A 26,890-nucleotide genomic window follows, 5' to 3' on the forward strand; every position below is an offset into this window, starting at 1 on the left:
AAGCCGAGAGTATATACTTAGAGAGATCGAATATACTAGAATATAATGAAAACCTTTCTGTAAATTTGCAGTCGATTAAGAAATTTGTGCTGAGATTCTCCGAAAAAAAGCTGAATCCCTGCGGTTCTCCTTAAACTTCAAAATGGATGGTCCTCCGGTGCTTCAGCCTTGTGGAAAGATGACAAATTCCTCCAAAATTGCAGGTCGGGTACAAACAAGGCTGCCAGCTAGTGGACTCAAAATCTAGGTCGTTCCCGCATGCAGACCGGACCAGTCAAAAAGCTCAGGGGTAAAAAAAGGATACCGGCCTACTTCGCGATTAGCTTATACACCTCGATGCCACGAAACCACCTTCTGCCATTCAAACGGTGAGTGGTTCTTGAGGTTCTTAAATGGGTGTGGGTGGCAGACTCGACAGGTCGGTCGACAAACGAAAACAAATGATGCGACAAATGAGTGAGGGTCCAACCTACGATCCTTAATAAAAGTACAGGCACTGGCAATTGCCAGTCGACATGACTATTAACCGACTGTTGTAGAAAGCGAGTGGCTGTTCACCTCGGATCCTCGAGACGGCAAAGGCAATCACCAGGGCTGGCTATCCAACTCTGTCCCGTTGATTATATTGCATGTTGAACATTTGTATATCAACCATACGTGATTTCCTCGCTGGGAGATGCTTAATACTAATCAGTTCTTGTCAAAAGCGATGGAAAAAGAACAGTGCTTGCCAAAAGCTAGGGAAGAAGAACAGCAACAACAACTTGCAGGGAAAAAGCAGTAAAAATATCTTCAAGAGTGAGATAAAAGAATGGGAAAAAGAAGTGAGTGATTCAACATATATTTGGAAAAAGCAGTCACACTTCAAATCAACGGTTGAAAGTGTCTCACCTGATCCAACGGAGCAGGGTAAAAGTGTTGACGATTGTTGATGCATAGGAAGGCCTATCGGCATAATTAATTTCAAGCATAGTACTAGTAGAAAGTAACTAGTAATAGTATTAATTTCAAACATAATATTAGTATGAGGTATTTCTTTTGATCAGTAAACTGCAATGTATTGATTTTACTATTTTAGTTTGATAGTTTTTTTAATAAGTAAATGGCATTAGTTTTTTTTAGTTTTTAGTTTTTAAATTACTACATATTATTTTTAATATTTGTTGTACAACATTAAAGTTGATTTAGAAGAAATAAATCTTGATTGTTCGTTTGAGGTTTGTATTTTTATATTTTATATTATACATAATGTTCCACACTTTATTATTTACAGAAACTTTTGATACATGTTACCATTCATATATAAAATATATGTTATTATAAATTTAAATAAGTTTAAATGTGGTTATGCTAGTTTCTATTAAAATTCTCATTCTTAATATCCAATATAAATCAATGATTATTTTTTTTCCAAGGAAAAAAAACGGTAACTTTTTATTAAAAAGATAATGAAAAGTTACACTAGCAGATGCATTTAAGCATTCCGTAAGCTGCCACAAGGGCTCGAGTGCTTCCGCACCCCACGCAACGTTAGAGGACTAACGTGCACAAAGAATAAGAATAGAAGGAGGGAGGAGAGAAAAGAGGCAAAAAACTGAATTCCGGCAATGAGTTGGACTCACGCTTCAAGTTTTTCTCCCCTTTTTCTTTTCGACCTTACGCCACTCGCCTGGAGTGGGCTCGATCGAAGCAATGACTAATTGTGTTTCTGTATTCTGTGGGCCAGTTTCTTTGTCTGAATCTGAAGTATCTGAGTGGTGTTGCCGTTTGATGCCTCCCGTGCTCAAATCCATGTTTGACTTCTCTGCCTTGTTGTCTGATGGGATTTCCTTCTGATTCTCCATTTCTTGAGATGCCTCGGTCTTTTCTGCTGGGATTTCTTCCTCTGCTGCTTCTGATTCTTCATCCTCTGAGTCTGAGTGTGAAAATTTCCATCCTTTTTTCTGCTTCCCTTTCTGCTTCTTTTTATTCTTAACTTCTGGACATGAGCTTTGTAGGTGTCCTGTCTGCCTACAGAGCCTACATCTGAAAGCGGTGTTTTCATAGTCTAGTACCTGTAACCAGTTCTGTTGTTTGTAGATCAGCCTTATATTGTCCGGCAGCCCTTTACTTAAATCAACTTCCACACAGATACGAGCAAAAGTGTAGATCCTTTCATCGATCCTTTCTAGATCTGATTTGATATATTTCCCTATGCTGTTCCCAATGCCTTCCAACACTCTTTCATTCCAAAAGTGCAGTGGAAGATTGTATAATCTGACCCATACTGGCATTTTGGTTATGGTCATTTTATTTGGATCAAAATCTGGGAACCATGGGGTCATAAACAGCCCCGCTGTTCCCCAGAACCATGGCCCAGCATTTATGACTGTATCTCTGACTTCCTTGGATGTAAATCTTACTATGAAGAAACCCTTCGAACAGAGATGGATATCACACTCCATGGTCCAGCTGGTGAAGATCCAGTGGAATAAATCCATGGGTTTTGGCCAGAAACTGTTGAAACGACAGATTAAAGCTTGTGTTTCATAGGACTTTACGAAGTCATCAATCCCTGACGAATCTAAGTTTAAAGCTGGAGTTTGCTCTGACTGATCTACTATGTATGGCCTGGGAATGTGTCCACCTTGTTCTGGGGCGGGTCCTGAATTCCTGCTGCCCTGTAAGATGTTTTTGTAGGATAACCCTCCCTTGGGTTGGTGCTGGGCTGCAGGTTTTTTCCCCTTATCTGCCCCTGAGGAGCTTGTCTGTCCCTGAGGCAGAACCCCTCCTCTCAATCTGAGGTTTACCGTAATGGTTGATCCTGGCCCAATCTCATAACTTTCCAGCGATCTACCGTCCTGGAGGGACCGCCTACCACTGACCAGGTGTTGGATCTGGACTGGGTAACCCAGTTCAGCCCATATTTTTTGTTTCAACTGCAACAGGGTGTCTCCTGCATGAACCCAAACTAGGCAAGTTTTCCCCTGAGGGGGATTAATCAGAATCTGAAAACAAGAATTTTTTACCTGTTCTGGCTGAAGGCTGGCTGCCAAATGATCCGGGTATGAGCATTCTTCCAGATCTTGCCTCCTACTGAGTCGATCTGCCTTTTGTATGACAGATCCTGCGTGCCCTCTTCTCAGTCGCTGTCTATTCCTTCCGATCTGTTGCCTGGGTGCTGTATAAACCTGGATCTTGTTCCAAACGGATAGATCCGCCCGAGATCTACATTGTTTGGGGCTCAGATCTGGTTGATCCGACCCAGATCTGCCGAGATTGGGTCTCACGATTTTGTGGCTCGGATCTGCGGCCCACAGTCCCCCAAGCTTGCATGCAGATTTCGTGTGGAGGAGGGCAGCATTTGTGGAGCCGAACCCTAGCGATTTCCCGCCTCCGTGGTGAGTTCTGAACCTAGAAACACTTGTCGTGTGCGGCTCATACCTCTTGGCGATCTTTCCTTCCAGATCTACCTTTGTTAACTTTGACCCATCACGCAAATGGTGTTTTGGGCGTGGGTTTTCTGCTACATCAGAAACTTTCAGTGTTTTCCAGTTTCTAGGCCTCGTAACCAGACCCGTGTCGGCGCCTTTGAAGTCATCGTACAGCTCCCTCTTCTGGCCGGACCAGTGGAAAGTAATGGCTGTGGCCAAGCCAGCCACGCCTCCTCCCGCAGCCGCATTGCCTGTGGTTTCGATACCAGAACCAGGAATAACCTTCGCGCAAGCCATCGCGTTCTCTTTTCTTCCTTATGATACCAACCACCCAATGCAGTGGATCATAAATCAATGATTATTTACTTTAGTTAAAGAGAAGATTCCTTGTCTCGAGAAGAAGATAGGTAGTTATTTATTTCTCGATAGGTAGTTATTTATTGCTTCATTCCGAGTCAAGGAAGTGGTTATTTCTTGGTCTCTTTTCAAGTTGGTCAAAAGTCAATGTTTTCCTCCCTTAAAGCGAAAGAAAGTAATTATTTCTTAAAGCGAATCAAAGTTGTGAAGATCTAAGTGCGGTGCAAAAGATAAAATGGAAGAAGTTTCCAAGTGAGGAGCAAAAGAAAAAGTAGAGAGAAGCCAATTGTGCTTTGCGGTTTTTTAACCGCTAAGTTATGAAATAATGTCATTTTCCATAGGGATATGCCCACACTGTTTTTCTAGGTTCTCTTTTTTTTTTTTATCTTTGATAAACAATAATTTTAATTCCTTTCTTAATCTTGCTATGGTTAAAATCACGTACGCAGAGGCCCCTTATCGTTCTGGTCCCCATTGATATTTTCTCTTTTTTCTTTAATCTTTGATATGGATAGATATCCCCATAGCCATATCATAAATCGTTATCACTACGAATTTTCAAAGATAGTTACTTGTTTTCTTTAGGCTTTAATCTGGATTAATTATAATTACACTCCACACAATGCTATGCTGATATGAAATGGGAAATTTTTCATTTTGTGTAAAACAACCTATCGGATATAAGAAGATCAGATTCTTTCCTTTCCCCAAAGAAATCGCTTATTCCCTAGTCACGTCACCCTGTTACACTTGACGACTAAGGTAAGATTATTCTTTCTTACCCTGTTACACTTGACGACTAAGGTAAGATTATTCTTTCTTACTGGATGAGCTCAGGACACATTGGATATCAAAAATATTAGAATATATTCCTTCCTTCCTCCTCCTGAATATATTCCTTCCTCCTGGATTACCTCTTAACTTAAACCAAGGAGTTCACTCAAAACCCAAGACGTCGCAGGCCTGCTTGAAAAAAATAGAAGAGATTGGAAGGGAGGGAGAGTGAGTTTGCGGAGAGAAACATGGCAGGAACAGTTGCAGCTGCTATTGTTGGTACTCTTATAGAAGAATTTACTTCAATGGTCTCTCAATAGTTGTTAGAAGAGTCTTTGCTAGTTAGTAGTTTCCAGAGAGGATTTTGACTCCCTATGTAACGAGCTTGAGTCCATTAAATCCTTGTTAAAGGATGCTGGAGATAAAAGGAGCTCCGCTATATTGTCCAGCTGGCTTGAGAAACTTGAGGATTTTCTGGACGACGCTTTTGACATAGTGGAGGAATGCGGAGAAGCTCGGAGCTTGTGGAACCCGATATTCCGCCGTAGGATGGGCCGCAAGATCAAGAAGTTAAATAAGAGATTAATAAAGATAAATGTGAGTACCAAGTATGTTAAATATGCTGTCTTTGCATATGATCTGAATGCCCGTGTTGAATCACAAATATCGATTGCAAATAATCATCTTATTAAGAAAGAGTTGCTGCCTGTGGGCATGGAAGATGACATTAAAAAGATTACTGATTTGATATTGAAGGAAGACGGCCAGGTGATTGCCGTTGTGGGCATGAAAGGCCAAGGCAAAACTCTTCTGGTCCAAACTGTCTATAACAAGCAAAGTGTCGAGCAACATTTTGACAAACGGTCTTGGGCGGTAGTATCTCAGAAATCGGATGTTGAGAATGTGCTCAACCAAATAGGGACTCAGTACTCCAATTTTGATTTAGAGAAGGTCATTGCTCCTTTTAAAGGAAAACATTGTCTGTTTGTCTTCGATGACGTGTGGGATATTGGAGGTGGTCTAGTTGATATTATAGGCGCCCTAGTCCAAAGAAAACATAGTATTGTGATCACAAGCCGTCACAGGAAAGTTGCAGAGAGTTTTGAAAATGCTGACATCCACATGATGAGTTATTTATCAGAGGAAAACAGCTGGAAATTGTTCTGCATGTACGCTTTTCCGGATCAGCAGAGTCTTCCAGAGGAGCTCAAGAACATCGACGGCCATCCTATTTTAGAAAAATGCGGTGGATTGCCCTTGGCTATCAAAACAATAGGCGCATATATGTCAAGAGTAAAATGGGTCGACCGGAACCAGGCTCTGGGTCGTCTAAATGATCTCAGCGCAATGAACGACAGGGTTATGCCTTCTCTAAGGTTAAGCTACGAGGCTCTGAATGATGATCTGAAAGCTTGTTTTCTTTACTTTTCTGTATTTCCAAAAGGTATCGAAACAGAATGCGAAAAATTAGTTCATATGTGGATTGCTCAAGGAATTTTTTCTTCCCAAGTCGCAGCGGAAGACGCATATCATGCAGGAGATTTGTACATAGAGGAGCTTATTGATCGATGCCTTATTGAAACTTCACAAGTTGGTGGGTATGAGAGGATAACAAGTTGCAAAATACACGATTTATTACATGAGTTAGCTGTTGAATATGTAATTTCAACAGTATACGTACAGCTCCCCGATACCGCTCAGCAAATCCGCCTGAAACTTTTCGGACCACTTTCCGGCGAAGGCAGTTTCCGTATGATCGAGCCCGATACAATCTCCTGTTGACGCGTGGCTCTCTCTGTACGTCATCATCTCTGACATTTCGAGACGTAAAGTTCAACATAAAAGTGTCTCCCGAAATCCTCCACCGCCGTTCGATCTGCTCCATCGATCTCCGCCGTAGATTGTTCCAAGATGCATGCGAGCCTGCAGTTAATGTTGCGTGGAGTAAAATACAAGCTTGGTTGACTGCAGACTTTTTCCATGAAGACATTTAATGAATTTCTCCTTATTTGTAGAAAGTAGGTGAATATTTAAGTTTCATATACGGCACGTAAAGTTTTTTTATGTGTGTTCGTTGTATGTTTTAATAGGTATGTTTTTGTTTTTAAGTCTTTGATATAACGAGCCAAAAAAATAGGTGTGTTCTATGTTGTTGCGTTGACGATTAAAAAACGGGAGCAACGAAAAACCATTTTCAGTCGTTGCATGCAGCTCATGAAAAACAGGGGAGCGCACGTGAAGCAGGGGAAGATATTGCACAGCAGTGCATAGATCTGTTGTTGTTTGCATAGATCTGTTGTTGTTTTTTTTTAATGTATTGAGTATGCATTGAAATGCAAAAGAAAAGAACGCACATGTATTTTTTTTGAAATTGTGAATGTAATGAAAAAGTTTACTGCATATGTAAATTTATTTTTACAGCAGTATGAGTAAAATAGTTTTACAGCAGTAATGTAAAAGGGGTTTTACAGCAGTAAAAAAAATGAGAATTTTACCCAGAAGTGTAAATTCTCAGGTGGAGACAGAGTTTTGTTGAATGTATTTTTGGTGAATCCCTCTCAGCGAAGAGGATGAATATGTATCAGGAATTTTGTTTTAATGAATAGAAATTCCTTTTTCTGGTGGTGTAATACTATGTTCTTCAGTAAATTTTTTTTAAAAGCTTCCCTGTGCAAAAAGATCCTGGAGTAAAGGAAACAGAGCATTGCCTCTGTGTGTTTGAATTGTTTGTTTTTGGGATTTTACCAGAAAAATCCCCAACAGTGGTATCAGAGCAGGTTTAGGCTCTTTGAAGGTGTTTAAGAAGCTGAAGGGAGGAGTCTTTTGTTGCAGCAGTAAATCTTCTCCAGCAAAGTGAAGTCTCAGACAAAAAAAATTCAGGTATTCCTCAAAGTTTCCTTTTGTTACTGCTGAAACAGTCAGTGTTTTAAAATACACAGTCAAGAAATTGAAGCATAGTTGAGGATGCAAGGAATGGCTAGCACCAGCACTAGCATGGGTATGTTTAATACCCAGCTCCCACAGTTTAATGGGAAAAACTATGACTACTGGGCCATAACCATGAGAGCCCTGTTTGTCTCACAAGATCTATGGGAACTTGTTGAATCTGGGTTTGCAGAACCAGCAGATGAAAATCAATTTAACAACTTAACTCAGACAGAGAGAGATCTGCTGAAGAGAAATAGGAAGAAGGATGCAAAAGCCATTGTATTGTTGTATCAAACAGTGGACCAGAGTGTGTTTCCAAGGATAGCAGCAGCTAAGACATGCAATGAAGCATGGCAAACCCTCAAAACAGCCTATCAAGGCATGGAGAAAGTGAAGACAGCAAAACTACAGTTGCTGAGGAAGGATTTTGAGAATCTGAACATGAAGGAGTCAGACACCATTGACTCATTTTTCACACATGTAATTGGTCTGGTCACACAGATAAGGACTCATGGAGAACCCTTGAAGAAAGGAGGATTGTGGAGAAAATATTGAGGGTCTTACCCTCAAAGTTTGATGCGATTGTCACCACCATTGAAGAAACAAAGGATCTCTCAAACTTTTCAGTTGATGAGCTTCATGCATCACTGATAACACATGAGCAGAGGTTGAGTAGAAATGAAAACTCATCTCTAGAGCAAGCCTTTAAGACCCAGATGACTTTTGGAAGAGGAAGAGGTCAAGGCAGAGGAAACAAGAGAGGAAGAGGCAGAAGCCAGAACAGAGGTGGAAGAAACAGCCCAGCAAATGCTCAAGGAAGAGGCAGCAATCCAAATCAGAACCAAGGCCAAGGCAGCAGCCAACAAAGAGGACAACATCATGCTCAAGGACAAAGGTATGAAAAATCCAATGTCCAATGCTATTATTGTAAAAAATATGGGCATTATGCCAGTGAATGTAGGAAGAAGCAACATGATATGAGTAATAGACAAAATGCAAATGTCACTAGAGAAAACATCAGCCAAGATAATGTGTTGTTAGCTTGTAACATCGCTGAAACAAACAGTGAAGACATTTGGTTTTTAGACTCAGGTTGCAGCAACCATATGACAGGAAACATAGCCTTCTTTTCTGCCCTAGATAAAAATGTGAAATCAGTAGTCACACTAGGAACTGATAGCAAAATTTCTGTTATGGGAAAATGAGAGGTAAAAATATTTACAAAGCAAGGAGAAAGGAAAACCATAGCAGATGTCTATTATGTCCCCGGAATGAGATGTAACCTCTTGAGTATTGGACAGCTTGTCCATAAGGGGTACAATGTTTTCTTTAAAAATGATGTATGCACCATCATGGATATAGCACCCAGCAAAAGATGCATTGCTGAAGTGAAGATGACAAGGAACAGGATGTTCCCTCTTAGAATAAGGGCAGATTTGAAAAACAAAGGAGAAATTGCAGCAGTCACCCAAAAGGCTTTCCAAAGCGTGCCAAAGGATGAAAATTGGTTGTGGCACTTGAGATTTGGACATCTCAATTTTGGAGGTCTAAACTTGTTGAGCAGAAAATGAATGGTAAGAGGATTACCATTGATAGAGAAACCAGACAGCCTTTGTGAAGGTTGCATTTTGGGGAAACAACATAGAGAAAGTTTTCCATCAAGTAAAAGCATAAGGGCAAAGGCACCCTTAGAGATCATCCACTCAGATTTATGTGGTCCGATGCAAGCTCCATCATTAGCAGGCAGCCAATATTTCCTAACATTCATTGATGACTTTACAAGAAAAACTTGGGTATATTTCCTTAAAAACAAAAGTGAAGTGTTTGAGAAATTCCAAAATTTCAAAGCACTTGTGGAGAACCAAAGCGGGCCGCATATAAAAGTTTTGAGAACTGACAGAGGAGGTGAATATATCTCCAAGGAATTCTTACGATTTTGTAGAGAAAATGGAATTCACAAACAGTTTACAGTTAGGTACACCCCATAGCAAAATGGAGTTGCTGAAAGGAAGAATAGGACCATCATGGATATGGCGAGGAGCATGTTGAAGGCAAAGCATTTGCCAAATGATTATTGGGCTGAAGCTGTAAATTGTGCAGTCTATATTTTGAACAGGTGTCCTACAAAAGCAGTGTTGAACAAAGTGCTGGAAGAAGCATGGAGTGGGAGAAAGCAAGGAGTCACCCACATGAGAGTTTTTGGATGTGTGGCCTATGCACACATACCAGATCAGCTAAGGAGGAAGTTGGACAACAAAGGGGAGAAATGTATCTTCATTGGATACAGTGAGGAATCCAAAGCCTACAGGTTTTATATCCCATCCACCAAGAAGTTTTTTGTCAGCAGAGATGTTCAATTCATTGAAGAAGAAGCTTGGGATGGAAGCATAGAGAAAACAGTGAATGTTAAAAACTATTTGTCTCATGATGAAGATGATGAGGAGGTCGCTGAAATGCATCCCCAAACAGCAGCGCCAACACAAGGATAGCAAGGGACACCATTGAGGATAAATGAAAGTGCTTCATCAAGCACACCACAAGGAGGAAATTCAAGTGCATCTTCAAGCACTTGCACTCCAAATGAAAGAGGTAAGAAATTTAGAAATCTAAGTGACATTTATGATGAAGGAATGAATTCCTTATTTGCCTTATATTGTCATATTGATGATCCTATTCATTTCGAAGATGCAATTAAAGATAGGAAATGGATAGAAGCTATGGATGAGGAGATGAATGCCATAGAGAGAAACAAAACATGGGATTTGATTGAGCTACCAAAAGGCAAAGAAGTCATTGGAGTGAAATGGGTCTACAAGACCAAGAGCAATGCTGAAGGCAAGATAGAAAGACACAAGGCAAGGCTGGTTGTCAGAGGGTACAAGCAGCAATATGGGAGAGATTATGAGGAGACTTTCGCACCGGTTGCAAGAATGGAAACCATGAGAGTAGTGTTATCCATAGCAACACAAAACAAATGGAAAGTTTACCAAATGGACGTGAAGTCAGCATTCCTAAATGGAGTGTTAATGGAAGAGGTTTACATTGAACAACCTCTAGGCTATGAGAAGAAAGGTGAAGAGCACAAAGTGTGCAAATTGAAGAAAGCTCTTTATGGGTTGAAGCAAGCGCCAAGAGCATGGTACAGCAGGATAGATTCCTATCTATTGGATAATGAATTTTACAAGTGTGAAGGAGAACCCACCATCTACATCAAATAAAAAGATGGTAAAATTTTAATTGTTGTCTTATATGTTGATGATGTTATTTTCACAGGTAATGATGATCAACTCATTGAGAATTTTAAATCAGTCATGAAATAGGAATTTGAAATGACTAACATGGGTTTCTTGAGATACTTCTTAGGCATAGAAGTAGATCAAAATGAAAAAGGAATTTTTATCTCACAAGCTAGATATGTAAATCAAGTGTTGGGCAGATTTAACATGCAAGAATGCAAAGCAGCGATCACTCCCACAGTAATGGGATTAAAACTCAGCAGAGAGGACAGCAGCAAGGATTTTGATCCTAGTTTGTACAAGAGTATTGTTGGCAGCTTTATGTATTTAACAGCAACTAGGCCTGACATTATATTTGCTGTTAGTTTAATTTCCAGATTCATGGAGAGGCCAAAGGAGGCACATTGGCAGGCAGCAAAAAGAATTTTAAGGTATGTCAAAGGTACCAAAATGTTTGGAATTTTATATAATGTCTCAGAACATTCAGATTTGGTTGGATACACTGATAGTGATTGGGCTGGAAGTGTAGATGATCGGAAAAACACTTCCGGTTATGTTTTTCATATGGGTTTAAGAGCCATTTCATGGGCTTCTAAGAAGCAGTCCATTGTAGCATTGTCTACAACAGAGGCTGAATATGTGGCAGCTACAGCAGCAGCATGTCAAGCAGTTTAGATGAGAAGAATGTTGAGGAGCTTAGGCCAAGAGCAGGCAAAAGCAACGGTGATTTTTTGTGACAATAGCTCAGCGATTGCATTGTCAAAGAATTCAGTGTTTCATAAGAGAACGAAACACATTGATACAAGGTTTCACTACATCAGAGAATTGGTGAACAATGGAGAAATTATCCTAGAACATTGCAGGACTTAAGAACATGTAGCAGACATCTTGACAAAGCCATTGGATCAGAAAAGCTTTGAATTTTTGAGAAAGTGTCTGGGTATGACTGAGTGCCCAGTAGTTGAAATTAAAGGGGAGTGTTGAATATGTAATTTCAACAGTATACGTACAGCTCCCCGATACCGCTCAGCAAATCCGCCTGAAACTTTTCGGACCACTTTTAGGTGAAGGCAGTTTCCGTATGATCGAGCCCGATACAATCTCCTGTTGACGCGTGGCTCCCTCTATACGTCATCATCTCTGACATTTCGGGACGTAAAGTTCAACATAAAAGTGTCTCCCGAAATCCTCCACCGCCGTTCGATCTGCTCCATCGATCTCCGCCGTCGATTGTTCCAAGATGCATACGAGCCTGCAGTTAATGTTGCGTGGAGTAAAATACAAGCTTGGTTGACTGCAGACTTTCTCCATGAAGACATTTAATGAATTTCTCCTTATTCGTAGAAAGTAGGTGAATATTTAAGTTTTATATACGGCACGTAAAGTTTTTTATGTGTGTTCGTTGTATGTTTTAATAGGTATGTTTTTGTTTTAAAGTCTTTGATATAACGAGCCAAAAAAATAGGTGTGTTCTATGTTGTTGCGTTGACCATTAAAAAACGGGAGCAGCGAAAAACCATTTTCAGTCTTTGCACGCAGCTCATGAAAAACATGGGAGCGCACGTGAACCAGGGGAAGATATTGCACAACAGTGCATAGATCTGTTGTTGTTTTTTTTTAATGTATTGGGTATGCATTGAAATGCAAAAGAAAAGAATGCACAGGTATTTTTTTTGAAATTGTGAATGTAATGAAAAAGTTTACTGCATATGTAAATTTATTTTTACAGCGGTATGAGTAAAATAGTTTTACAGCAGTAATGTAAAAGGGGTTTTACAGCAGTAAAAAAAAATGAGAATTTTACCCAGCGGTGTAAATTCTCAGGTGGAGACAGAGTTTTGTTGAATGTATTTTTGATGAATCCCTCTCAGCAAAGAGGAGGCATTTTGTTTTAATGAATAGAAATTCCTTTTTCTGGTGGTGTAATACTCTATTCTTCAGTAAAAAAAAATTTAAAGCTTTCCTGTGCAAAAAGATCCTGGAGTAAAGGAAACAGAGCATTGCCTCTGTGTGTTTGAATTGTTTGTTTTTGGGATTTTACCAGAAAAATCCCCAACATTAGCTGTTTCCGAGTCTCTCAAACAAAAGTGTTTGTTAAAACCCCGAGAACAACTGAAAAGTTTACCGGTGAATATAGATTACCAGGTTTTGCGTAGAATTTCACTCATTAAAAATGATATAAGTGAAATCAACCAGACCATCAAGTGTTCAAGGCTCCGCATTTTATTGTTATCTGAAAATTTATCACTTAGATCAATCTCTCCAAGTTTTTTAAACAACCTGACATATCTAACAGTGCTAGATTTAAGCTCCACTGCCCTCAGTACATTGCCCAAATCCATTGGTAAATTAAAACATCTGAAGTTTTTGAATTTGTCGAACACAGCCCTCTTGGACATGCCAGAGTGCTTGAGTGGTCTGGTGCGCCTTCAGTATCTGAATGTTAGTCATTGTTCCGATCTAAAAAATCTGCATTCAGGGATAAGTAGGAACAAGCATATGCTATATCTGAATATGGAGGGTTGCGGAAAATTGAAGTGGCTGCCTAAGGGAATATCGAAGCTGAGCCATCTGCAGACACTCAAAGGTACTCTATCTGGTGCTCGTAACGACGCCAAAGCTTTGCAGCTGAGCGATCTCAAAGGATTGATTAATTTGCAACACCTTGCATTAGAAATCGGTCGTCCTTCAGAAAATATTGCTCAACCAGAGGAGGGAACTTTTGGGGAAATGAAAAAGATGCAGAGCGTGTCCGTGATAAACAACGGTTCAAGTCACCTCAATCTTCCGAGTGACATGGGAGACATGGATCGCCTTCAAGTAGTTTGCTTACGTAAATGTGTGATCCCAAGTTGGATATTTGAGCTTCCTAATCTCACGGAGCTTGATTTACACAAAGATGATTCCATAGGCAGTGTATATAAAAGACTAGCGTTCATCCCCAATCTGAAAAAGTTGCATTTGTCACAAAATGACAAATGCATTGAGTTTCCAGTGGAATTTGGAGAATGTATGGCACTTCCAAAGCTGGAAGAGCTCATGGTAGACAGTTTTAGCTGTTTGAAAAAGTTTCCGTCGTTGCAGGATACAGCAATGCCAATGTTAAAGTATTTCAGACTCAAATGGTGCAACGAACTGAAAAATATAGCCCAAGGATTGGAGCGCCTCAAGAGTCTCAAAGAAGTAGAGATACTGACGAATAAAGGTGACCGAGACCTTTGGGAAGGTGAATGGCTACGAACTTTGAAAGAGAGACGCATTAAGCCCAAACTACAATTGATGGAATTGACAACGCAACTACAAGTGATGGAATTGACAACTCGACAACAGCAAATGATAATGCACTTCAATGGTGGTACACTTGTTGCGCGGTATATTGAAGCAGGTATATTTGAAGTAGGAAATGAGAGATATAAATGAGAGATTTAAATTTTATATTTTAGATGATCAAACTTGTATTTAGAAGTTTTCATGTATGGAAAGTTTGTTTTAACTCATACTCCAACCAGGAGGACTGCAGAGCAGCAAGATCTTTAAGGTCTGAGAGAGGCTGTTGTCAGTAATCTTTTTTTGAATATGGTTGGACACTGCTCTTATTTGGCCAGTCAGCAGGACTCGCTTGTATACTTGTTATCACTTGTGTCACACTAATTATGCATTTATGTTTCACACACCATATCATCCAAAAGCTGTTTGTCAAATCCAGAAATCGATTTATTTGCTGTACTGATGAAATTCTATGACCATCTTAAGTGTTACAATGTTACGAATTTTATTTTATGCATTTGTGATTCGAATTTACCGTCCCCCTGCCTCTGTAAATATTTTGTGTTCATCCAGCATTCTGTGAGCATCATGGAGATCATTTATAATAGCCCTTGCTTGTTGTTCATGATTTGCAGGCTTTTACAGGTCGATGCAGAGGAATAGACGAAATGCTCCTCCTATATTTTTACAAACATATTATGATTTCAACAGTGTAACTATTTTTAATTAGTGTTGTTATGAAGACACAGCTTCTATCTCCTTAATTGTTGAAATTCCAGATTGTCCACTTTCAAAATCTGTGATTTTGTTTTATTATTACAGGTTCTGTACTTGAAATAGGCATAACACGTTTTTTTACTGAACAGAGTCCATGAAAGATACTTTCAGCGGTGAAGGGCATGATTAAAATGTCATTTATATTTTAATGCTTTGTACATGCTACACAAATGAATTTATACGGAATTGCACAGAATAATCTTGAATGTCCTCAATCTATCCATCAACATGGTGTAGTCTTTTCTTGTCCACTTCATAAAATTTCATGAATTTCGCTGGTCATGTAGCATAAAAAGATTGTAAAATCCTTCAACATGGTGTAGTCTTTTCTTTTCCACTTCATAAAATTTTATGAATTCAGATAGTCATGTAGTATAAAATATTGTAAAATCATGGATTATCAATTCGACATGGATCGAGTTTTTATATTTGACAGAACTGTTATTAAACTTAAAATCATTGTTGGTATTGCCCTCACTTAACACATTATATCAATGTGTAAGGTTTTTCTCAATATGATTAAACTCAAATCTAAATTGATTATATCAATGTGTAAGGTTTTTCTCAATATGATTAAACTCAAATCTAAATTGATGAATATGATTAAACTCAAATCTAAATTGATTATATCAATGTGTAAGGTTTTTCTCAATATGATTAAACTCAAATCTAAATTGATGGATACATTAGCCTCCAAAGCAAAACAAGTGGGTATTTCTTTCTCAGATCAAATTAAATAGAGAGATTTATTTATGACATCCTTTAAAATATTGAAGAAATAAAAAGGGAAAACTAGAGTTAAATATGCACCAAATATCTTATAAAAATATTATATGTTATATAAATTAAGTAATCGGCTAATGTTGGACATTCATCTATATAATAAGTATTCATTGTTAAAATAAACAATCATAAAAACTACCTAAATTATAATTTTATTTTAAATTATATTAAAAACATAAAAAAAATTAATATTAGTTAAATATACATACAATTAAAAAAATATGAAACAAGATTCCTAACTATGAAGAATTATTCCCATTTTATTATGGAGATTTTTAATCTATAAATAGTCTTTGTTACAATATCATAAGCGAATATACCATGGCTAATCGATACCACATGTCATAAAAATCATAACTCCCTTTATATGGTACTTATTCACCTAACATTTTTTTAATTATGGAATTTAATTAAAAAGGTAAAATGAGCATAACTTTTTTGGAGATAAATCTCTATCATTGAATTGTTTATATGTTTTTTCTAAAAAAAAATTATGGAGGTTAATTCCCTACCATCCACTTAATAATTGTTGATAATTAAATTAAAATTTTGAAAGCCCTATTCCAAAATAAACATGGCTATATTGATAATTAAAACACAAAAAAACATAATAGAATTGTTACTTTTTTAACACCAATTCATTGAATTATTGGGACACAATTAAATAAATCCAAAATATTCATAAAGAATGTCACGGAACATCTTTATAAAAAAATTTAAAATGCTAATTATAACCTACAAAGTACTTAATTTTACCAAAACAATATATATGATAACTCACAATAATCAACACACTTCAATAAACATGAAAACAAAAATATTAAAATTATATTGTATGATCAACTATTTATAATTAATTTTTTCTTTTTTAATTAAGTATATGAGACTTATATGAACATGCAAGACTTATATGACTAGCACAACCACATTAATAAATGTAGTTTATATACGTAGTAAGCATCAACTTGATATATGCTAGAACAACCACATTAATAAATGTGGTTGGAAAACACCATAAGATTTAATGATATAGATCTAATAATAATAATAATATTAATATGTATATTGATAAATATTGATCCAGGTCTGAGTGTGACGAAGGACCCTTCCAAGACCTTTTACTTTCGTGATGTGTTAAATTGCATTTTAAAAGAACATTAATGAATACATCTGCATGCAGAAAAGAAGAGGAACAAGACAATCATCAACACATGAAAACATAAGCGTTGATAACGGAGTTCGTCCAGGAGGGACTACATCTCCGGGCCCCGGTGTCAAGATGGTATAGGCCGTTGCATTAAATGCTGTCAATAAAGGTGATGTACACAAGCAATGATGTCGCGATCATACAAGGAAAAATGCCCTCACGTAGGAGTGGCTCTAAGAGACGTTCCACAACTGGAACTCTCAATCAAAAGACTCCTATCAGTATGACACAAAAACATGCATGATGAACATCCTGCCAACATGGCATAAAAGGGATTTCAAAAAACAAAACATGCATGACAACAACAAGAGTATCCCAACAACATACAACAAGGGACCTCAAAGCATAACATGACAAATCATGATAGCGAGTACATCACATAGAAGATTCCACATCAAATCAAGCAAGGAATCATGACAACATGTAATAAACAAGATCCTGCATCAACATCAATCAAGGATCTGTGCAGCATAATGCATAAAGAAGAAGTACATGAACACATCATATACCTCACAACCAAGGGCCATCTGAAGAAGTGGATGTCACACTGCTGAAGCTGTTCGGACCATCGATCTCAAGGCATCGATCGTATGACAAAAGACTGCTTGCACATGAATGTGGACATCTGCACTGGCACTTAGAAAAGTGATGAGAAGAAGAAATGAGAGAATGAAAAATTTGAGTGTACCATCAGATTTGTGGCATCGAGTAGTGCTGAATCGACTGTCCAAATTCAAATTCTGAGAAGTTGAGAATTCATGGCTCAAGGAATCTTTTAGATTCCCTCGGGATTCCTCAAAGATTCTGCTCCATGGATGTACTTGAAATCTGCAACTTAGATAGCGAATTTTATCTCGCCATTGCGATCCCTGCGGAAAACCATGAAAAACAAGTATAAACTTGACTATATTCCGACATGGAAAAATTTTACCTCCTGGGGAAAATTTCAAGGATCATGGTTCCACTCCCTATTTTTTGATGAAATCATGGTTCCACGTGCATTCTGGAAATGGCCGAAAAATGCAAAACTCTGATGGAGAAATGGACAACGTCATTGCATTCGTGGCGACGAGAGGTGTAGAATCCATATAAAATTTGTCAATTTCTGACAAAGTGAAAATTTTGCCCTCCTGCAAAATTCATGGTTCATGCATTAAAAAATTAATTAATTGTCTCGAAATCCGTGCCCGCCTTCTACCTCCAAATTCATGCCCTACAGTCTCTCCCCTGCGCACTAGTGAAAATGACTGTTTAAATAAAATTCCGGGTAGATTTAACAATAATTCGATTGGTTGCATTGGTTAAGTTAGCATATGGTTGAGGAGGGGTTGGGTGGTCAAACCCCACCCCTCTCGTTTTAGTTTATTTGTTTTACAAAACAGATTTCGGGTGGTTGGGCCTGCCTTGGGCGGCCCGCCCCCGTACCCTCCTCCGCATGCTATAATGTTTGACGCGATTATATATATATATATATATATATATATATATATATATATATATATATATATATATATATATATATATATATATATTTGGGTGGTGCATTAATATATGTTGGGCGCATAATATGTATGGTGTTTGTTTGTTATGGGGTCGCCCGGTGCACTGGCCCACGTGGTCGGGTGGGTTCAACATGTCTAGAAACCATTTTTCACTTATTAATGTGAATGGGTCACCTCCTTGAGGTGGTTTTGCTTGTCGAACAACTGCTTCACCTGGTTCATGCACCGACGCTTTGTCTCTAAGGCGCTGCTCTGGATGGAGCCTCCAACAAGTGGCTCTTTGATGGCCATTTCTGTTGCAATGACTGTAGTAGGTTTTCTTCCTCCATATCTGCTTAACTTGTTTCTTTTCATGCTGTTGAGAGGGTTTTTCATGCCTCATGAGTGCTACCATTCTTTTCCAACACTTAGAAAAGGTATGGTTAGGTAAACCAAAAAAGGTACATGTTTTTCGATGCCTTGATCTTCGTTCATTATTAACAACATGATCATAATCAAAATGAACATTCGAAGATCAAAAATGGTTATACCTTCCCTTGCTGTCTCTGATGTCAGTATGGCGATGAGAGCTTGCCTCAACTCTCTCCCTGCAATGGGCATTGTTGTGGGATGATGGGGATGTGTTCCCATCATTCTCTTTCCTCGATGATTTCATCGATGTCTCAGATGACTCTGACACCTTCGAGCACTCTCCTTTAGTGTATCTCGAGCCTGCAAATGGATGTTCGTGCACAACCTCCAAAGGTGGAGTTATGCCTTGGTTATTAACACCAAGTTCTTCTTTCTCCTCATGCCTCATCCTTGTAAGGAGCCTCATGTTTGTCCCTATAATTGGGATCTCCAAATCTCCAACAGACATCATACTATGAGAAGATGAAATCGAAAGGAAATCAACATCTTTTACCTCCTCTTTCGATTTGGAAAGAACTGATGAGGGCTTCTCATCATCTATTGTTGGTGGTTCGCTAACTGTCGTGGCGCATTCCCCAACTTCCTTTCTGACATACCCAAGTCCTGCCTGACGGGGTAATTCCTCTACTTTGATGGGGTTGACAATGCCTTGGCCATTAATGCCCAAGCCTTTTCCTTCATACCCCATTCTCTTCAACAGTTTGGAGCCAATTCCTATGGTATGATTTTCGAAAACAACGAAATCATTATTAGGAAACATACATGAAGATGGAGAACTACTTTTTACCTCGCATGGGTCACGCTGCAGCTTTTCCAAGTCCTTGTCCTTTGCTTGCAGCTGTCATAGAAAACTTTGCTTTTCATCTTTCTCTTCATGTAGGCACACCTTCAATTCATCATTCTCTATTTGAAGATTATGTTTGTTTTGCTTCAGTTCTTCCATGGCCTCTTCTGTGGCTTGAAACTGAAGCTGCAATCGCTCCTTTTCCTCTGTCTCTTTCTGTAGAGTTTCATACACGATCTCCACTCTTTTGGAAATGTTGACCATGGTCTTGTACATCGCTCTTTCATCCTCTGTCATTGTTCACACTGCAATTCACATCAACGCAAAGACTGCTCCGATACCACTTGATCCAGGTCTGAGTGTGACGAAGGACCCTTCCAAGACTTTTTACTTTCGTGATGTGTTAAATTGCATTTTGAAAGAACATTAATGAATACATCTGCATGTGGAAAAGAAGAGGAACAAGACAATCATAACCACATGAAAACATAAGCGTTAATAAAGGAGTTCGTCTAAGAGGGACTACGTCTCCGGGCCCCGGTATTAAGATGGTGTAGGCTGTTGCATTAAGTGCTGTTAATAAAGGTGATGTACACAAGCGATGATGTCGCGATCATACAAGGAAAAATTCCCTCATGCAGGAGTGGCTCTAAGAGACGTCCCACAACTGGAACTCTCAATCAAAAGACTCCTATTAGTATGACACAAAAACATGCATGATGAACATCCCACCAACATGGCATAAAAGGGATTTCAAAAAACAAAACATGAATGATGACAACAAGAGTATCCCAACAAAATACAACAAGGTACCTCAAAACATAACATGACAAATCATTATAGCGAGTACATCACATAGAATATTCTACATCAAATCAAGCAAGGAATCATGACAACATTTAATAAACAAGATCCTGCATCAACATCAATCAAGGATCTATGCAGCATAATGCATAAAGAAGAAGTACATGAACACATCATACACCTCACAACCAAAGGCCATTTGAAGAAGTGGATGTCACACTACTGAAGCTATTCGGACCATCGATCTCAAGGCATCGATCATATGACAAAGGATTGCTCGCACATGAATGTGGACATCTGCACTGGCACTTAGAAAAGCGATGGGAAGAAGAAATGAGAGAATGACAAATCTGAGTGTACCATCAGATTTGTGGCATCGATTAGTGCTAAATCGACTATCCAAAATCCAAATTCTGAGAAGTTGAGAATTCTGGACTCAAGGAATATTTTAGATTCCCCTGAGATTCCTCAAAGATTCTACTCCATGGATGTACTAGAAATCTGCAACTCAGATCATGAATCTGATCTCGCCATTGCGATCCCTGTGGAAAATCATGAAAAACAAGTATAAACTTGACTATATTCCGACATGGCAAAATTTTACCTCTTTGGGAAAATTCCAAGGCTCATGGTTCCGCTCCCTATTTTTTGCTAAAATCATGGTTCCACATGCATTCTGGAAATGGCTGAAAAATGTAGAACTCTGATGGAGAAACAGACAACACCATTGCGTTTGTGGTGACGAGAGGTGTAGAATCCATATAAAATTTGTCAATTTCTGACAAAGTGAAAATTTTGCCCTCCTGCAAAATTCATGTTCCCTGCATTAAAAAATTAATTAATTGTCTCAAAATCCATGCCCTGCAATCTCTCCCCCATGAACTGGTGAAAATGAATGTTTAAATAAAATTCCGGGCAGATTTAACAATAATTCGGTTGGCTACATTGGTTAAGTTAGCATATGGTTGAGGAGGGGTTGGGTGGTCAAACCTTGCCCCTCTCGTTTTAGTTTATTTGTTTTACAAAATAGATTTCAGGTGGCTAGGCCGACCTTGGGCAGCCCGCCCCCGTACCCTCCTCCGCATGTTATAATGTTTGGCGCGATTATATATATATATATATATATATATAGATTTGGGTGGTGTGTTAATATGTGTTGGGCGCATAATATATATGGTGTTTGTTATGGGGCCACTCGGTGGGCCGGCCCACGTGGCCGGGTGGGGTCAACTCCCACCGGCCTCACCATTTAATAGTATGTAGGTTGGAGGATGGGGGTGGTGGGGTTGGTGGCCCCCACCCCCTTTTATTATATATATTTTTTGTTTTTAATATAACAATGCACATTTATTTGAAATTCGAATTTTAGCCGTAGGAGTGCATTTAACGACCCCACAATTTCACTCGGAATCCGGCCCAGGTTGGCTGGAATACGGTGGTCGGGAAAAGTCCAAATTGTGGCCTCCTTAAGCCTGCCCAGTGATGAAAAAGTCAACCCAATTTTGACTGCTTCTATCTTTCGCATATAGACTCAGATTGACGAACCATTCGCACTGCCGCAATCAGGATGACAAGATCTACGCTCTGGTCCTGGTTCGAGCATAATCCAAACACTTTGATTTTTGAGCTTCCCTGAGTCCTCCTTGTCCTGTGTGTGTCTCTGGAGCCACCTGGATCCCAGTGATGAAAGAGTCAACCCAACTTTGACTGCTTCTAACTTTCGCATACAAACTCAGATTGACGAACCGTTCACATTGCCGCGATCAGGACGACGAGATCTACGCTCTAGTCCTAGTTCGAGCATAATCCAAACACTTTGATTTTTGAGCTTCCTTGAGTCCTCCTTTTCCTGTGTGTGTCTTTGGAGCCACCTAGATCAAATATATAATAATAATAATAATAATAATATTAAAAAAATAATTATTATAATAAATATTAATATTAATATCAATATTAATTTATTTAAATTTATTATATTAATATAATTAATATTATTTTACGTTAATTATTTTTTATTAATTAATTATATTAATAACTAAATAATATATTATTAATTAATTTAATGAATTTTAATATTAATAATTAATTATTTATAATTAATATTCATATTAATAATTAATTAACATTAGGGGAGGCAAGAGTGAGAGGGCTCCTATATAGCCCCGAGGAACATTTGGAGACCAAATGTGCATGAGGATTGGAAGTGACCACCAATAATAAGGCAGAGCTCTTCGTCTTGTGGAAAGGTCTGGATATTGTTATAGCCCTAGGAATAAAGAGAATAAACATAGTGGGGGACTCAATGTTTGGTCATACAAATCTTATCAAATGGTCATTTATTGACAACAACTCACCCATGTTTAAATGAATAAACATCCAATTAGCAAAATCTAAGCAACATTCCATTTTTCATGTTCTTTGTTGATTGAATTCAGTTGTTGTTGAAATGGCAAATTGAGGCATAATATTGGGAGTCGAGAGGTATGAGTTGGACACGAGGACCGGTGGCTACCACCCTATCCCTTGATTTAATGCAGGACAGACTCTGAAAAATTCAAGGAAGGACTCCCAATGTTGGTGGGATGATGCAAAGGTGAGGTTGCAGACGAATGGATAGGTGGAGCATGAGAATGACACATGGCGATCACCCAGACCTCTAGAGAAGCACAGTGTATGGTTTTAAGAGGATGTCAAAGTGGAGTGGGGAGGATGCAAGGGTCCCATCATTTAAGAGAATTTGTAGGATCACACATAGTAGTAGAGAATTAACAGCGGGAGGATTTTTGTTGCAAATTGCCTGTGAACATGGTTTTCTAGATCTCTGGGGAAAAATGTATATTTAGCGAGAGTTTAGATCGAATACCTCCATGGGTTAATCGCACGAGCATCGTCGTTTGGAGTGACAGGAGAGCGGGGATTATATAAGTCACCAACAACCCATTACTGTTGCCCATAGTTAAAGGCTTGGTGTACAATGGTGAGTACATTGAGAGCTGACTTAGTGTTAAAATGAGTGCGTTAAGGTACCATGGTGGGAACCGTTCTGAGGAGGAGTTGGGGTGCTAAAAGTGGGTCATTGAATTCTTGTTCAAGCTAATCATGGGGAGACTCAAGCTCATCACTCAACGAGTGGAATTGTTGGAAAATGACAAGGTTGTTAACTTTGGGAGAAACAATGCAAAGTTTGAGGTTGTGGAGGCGACCTTGGAGCGAAAAATTGTAAAGATGGAGACAAACCTCCTCACTATCAATTCAAAGTTGGTTAGTGACAGTGTGTTCGTTGAGGTCAAAGAGATAATTATAGGGCTACCGAAGGAGGTTATAACAAAACTTCAGAGCGATGGAAAAGATGGCGACTCTGGTGCATGACCGAGTAGATGAGGAAATTCTATTGGCGAGGACAAGGGGAAGCTCAATCTTGGATAATGTTTCTTTATGCTTTGTAGATGTATTTTGTTATTAGGACTATACTTCTAGATCTATGGTCGATTTCAATGTTTTTTAATAGTATATAAGGCTACTAGGAGAAAGAAAATTGCTTCAAGGCTATACTGGGACATGGAAGCATATGCTAAGTTTGAAGCAAGTTTTTTAATCCTAATGTAAAACGGTGTTGGCCATGAAATGAAAATTTTGAAAACAAAGTATCCATTCTGTTTAAAAAAATATATTAATATTAACATGAATACTAATATTAATATTAACATATAATTAATATTAATTAAGTAATTAATTATATTAATTAATTAATATATTAATTATTTTTAATTAATCAATTATTTATTTATTGAGAAAATCGTTGATGTTGGACCATGGTTAACCATAATTATAAACCCAAGTGATTTTTATTAACCCAAGGATCAACATTATAAACCTTATGAATAATATTATATCGTTGGACTATGAACCCAAGGTATTATAAACCCGAGGTAATAATAAATCTAAGGGATTAATATTAAAAACCCAAGGGAATAATATTAAACCCAAGAGAATAATATTGTAAACCCTAGGTATATAAACCCCAAGATAAATATTATAAACCCTAAAATAATCATGGTTGACCATGGTTGATTTTCATATAGAGACAATCTTTGTCACAATGTGACGTTGGACCATGGTTGGTCATGTTTGATTTTCATATGGGGCCAATTTTTGTCACAATGTGACATTGGACCATGGTTGATTTTATTATTGAGAAATATTTGTCAATATGACGCTGGACCATGGTTAACCATGATTATAAACCCAAGGGATTTATATTAAACCCAATGATCAATATTTAAACCCTATGAATAATATTATACCCTAGAAATATGAACCCTTAGATTAACAAACCCAATGGATTGATATCATAATCCCAAGGGAATAATAAACTCAACAAATTAATATTATAAACCCAAGGTATATCAACCCTAATATAAATATTATAAACTCTAAAATAAACATGGTTAACCATGGTTGTTTTTCATATTGAAACAATCTTTGTCACAATGGGATTTTGGACCATGGTTGACCATGGTTGATTTTCATATTGACACAACCTTTGCCACAATGTGACATTGGGCCATGGTTGACCATGATTATAAACTCAAGGGATTTATATTAAACCCTAGAATTAATATTATAAACCCTATGAATAATATTATATCCTAGGAATATGAAACCTTAAATCTCAAGGGAATAATAAACCCAAGTGATTAATTCTAAAACCCTAATGTATTATAAATCCAAAGGACTAATATTAAACCCAAGGGATTAATATTATAAACCCAAGGTATATAAGCCCTAAGATAAATATTATAAATCCAAGCTATATAAACTTTAAGATAAATATTATAAACCCTAAAATAAATATGGTTGACCATGGTTCATTTTCATATTGAGACAATCTTTATCACAATACGACATTGGACCATGGTTGATTTTCATATTGAGGAAATCTTTGTCACAATCTGATGTTGGATCATGGTTGACCATGGTTATAAACCCAAGGGATTTATATTAAACCTAAGGATTTACATTATAAAACCTACGAATAATATTATACCCTAGGAATATGAACCCTTAGATTAATAAACCTAATCAAATAATATTATTAACCCAAAGGAATAGTAAACCCAAGGAATTAATACTAAAAACCCAATGGATTAATATTATAAACCCCATCTATATAAACCCTAAGATAAATACTATAAACCCTAAACTAGACATAGTTGATCATGGTTTACCATTTTTTATTTTCATATTGAGACAATCTTTGTCATAATGTGACATTGGATCATGGTTAACCATGGCTGACCATGGTTGATTTTCATATTGAGACAATTTTTGTCACAATGAGACATTTGACCATGGTTGGTTTTCAGTATAAACACTATGATACTATTACACCTTGGGAATATGAACCCTTAAATTAATAGACCTAATAGATTGATATTATAAACCCAATGGAATAATAAACCCAAGGGATTAATATTATAAACCCTAGCTATATAAAACCTAAGATAAATACTACAAACCCTAAAATAAGGATGGTTAACCATGGTTTATTTTCATATTGAGACAATCTTTGTCACAATGCAATGTTGGACAATGATTGACCATTGTTAATTTTCATATTGAGACAATATTTGTCACAATGCGACATTGGAACATGGTTGACAATGGATGTCCATGGTTGATTTTCATATTGAGACAATCTTCGTCACAATGCTATTGGACCATGGTTGACCATGGTTGATTTTCATTTTGAAGCAATCTTTGTCACAATGAGGCATTGGACCATGGTTGATCATGGTTGACCATGGTTAATTTTCATATTGAGATAATCTTTGTCACAATGTGACATTAGACCATCATTGACCATCATTATAAACCCATGGTATTTATATTAAACCCTGACATTAATATTATAAACCTTATGAATAATATTACACCCTAGGAATATGAACCCTTAGATTAATAAAGCCAAGGGATTAATTCTAAAACCCAAGGCATTATAAATCCAAGGGAATAATATTAAAATGAAGAGATTAATATTGTAAAACTAAGGTATCTAAACCCTAAGATAAATATTATAAACCATAAAATAAACATTGTTGACCATGGTTGATTTCCATTTTGAGACAATTTTTGTCAAAATGCGACTTTGGACCATGGTTGACCATGGTTTATTTTCATATTGAGACAATCTTTGTCACAATGTGACATTGGACCATGTTTTACCATGGTTGACCATCATTATAAACCCAAGGGATTTATATTAAACCCTAGGAAATTAATATTATAAACCTTATGAATGATATTATACCCTATAAATATTAACCCTTAGATTAATAAAGTCAAGGATTAATTATAAAACTCCAAGGTATTATAAACCAAGGGAGTAATATGAAACCCAACAGATTAATATTGTAAACCTGAGGTATATAAACCCTAAGATAAATATTATAAACCCTAAAATAAACATTGTTGACCATGGTTTAGATTCATATTCGGAAAATCTTTGTCGAAAACCGATGTTGAACTATGGTTGACCATGGTTGAGCATGACTGATTTTCACATTGACAAAATCTTTTTCACACTGTGATGTTGGTCCATGGTTGATTTTCATATTGAGACAATCTTTGTCACAATGTGATGTGGG

The 26,890-nt window shown here is 37.7% G+C and overlaps 1 protein-coding gene across 1 annotated transcript; it reads left to right on the forward strand.

Moving 5' to 3' along the window:
• Positions 1-4,792: 4,792 nt before the first annotated feature.
• LOC149211298 (uncharacterized) lies at positions 4,793-14,128 on the forward strand. Its single transcript, XM_089399250.1, has 3 exons — positions 4,793-4,852; positions 4,956-6,294; positions 12,753-14,128. Exons 1-3 carry the CDS (start codon positions 4,793-4,795, stop codon positions 14,126-14,128), a joined length of 2,775 nt encoding a protein of 924 aa, XP_089255376.1.
• Positions 14,129-26,890: the final 12,762 nt, after the last annotated feature.

The sequence above is a fragment of the Pinus tabuliformis genome, chromosome 1_2 (assembly GCF_031772625.1).
Source record: "Pinus tabuliformis cultivar Carrire ecotype Pingquan chromosome 1_2, CPIR1, whole genome shotgun sequence".
Classification (NCBI taxonomy): domain Eukaryota; kingdom Viridiplantae; phylum Streptophyta; class Pinopsida; order Pinales; family Pinaceae; genus Pinus; species Pinus tabuliformis.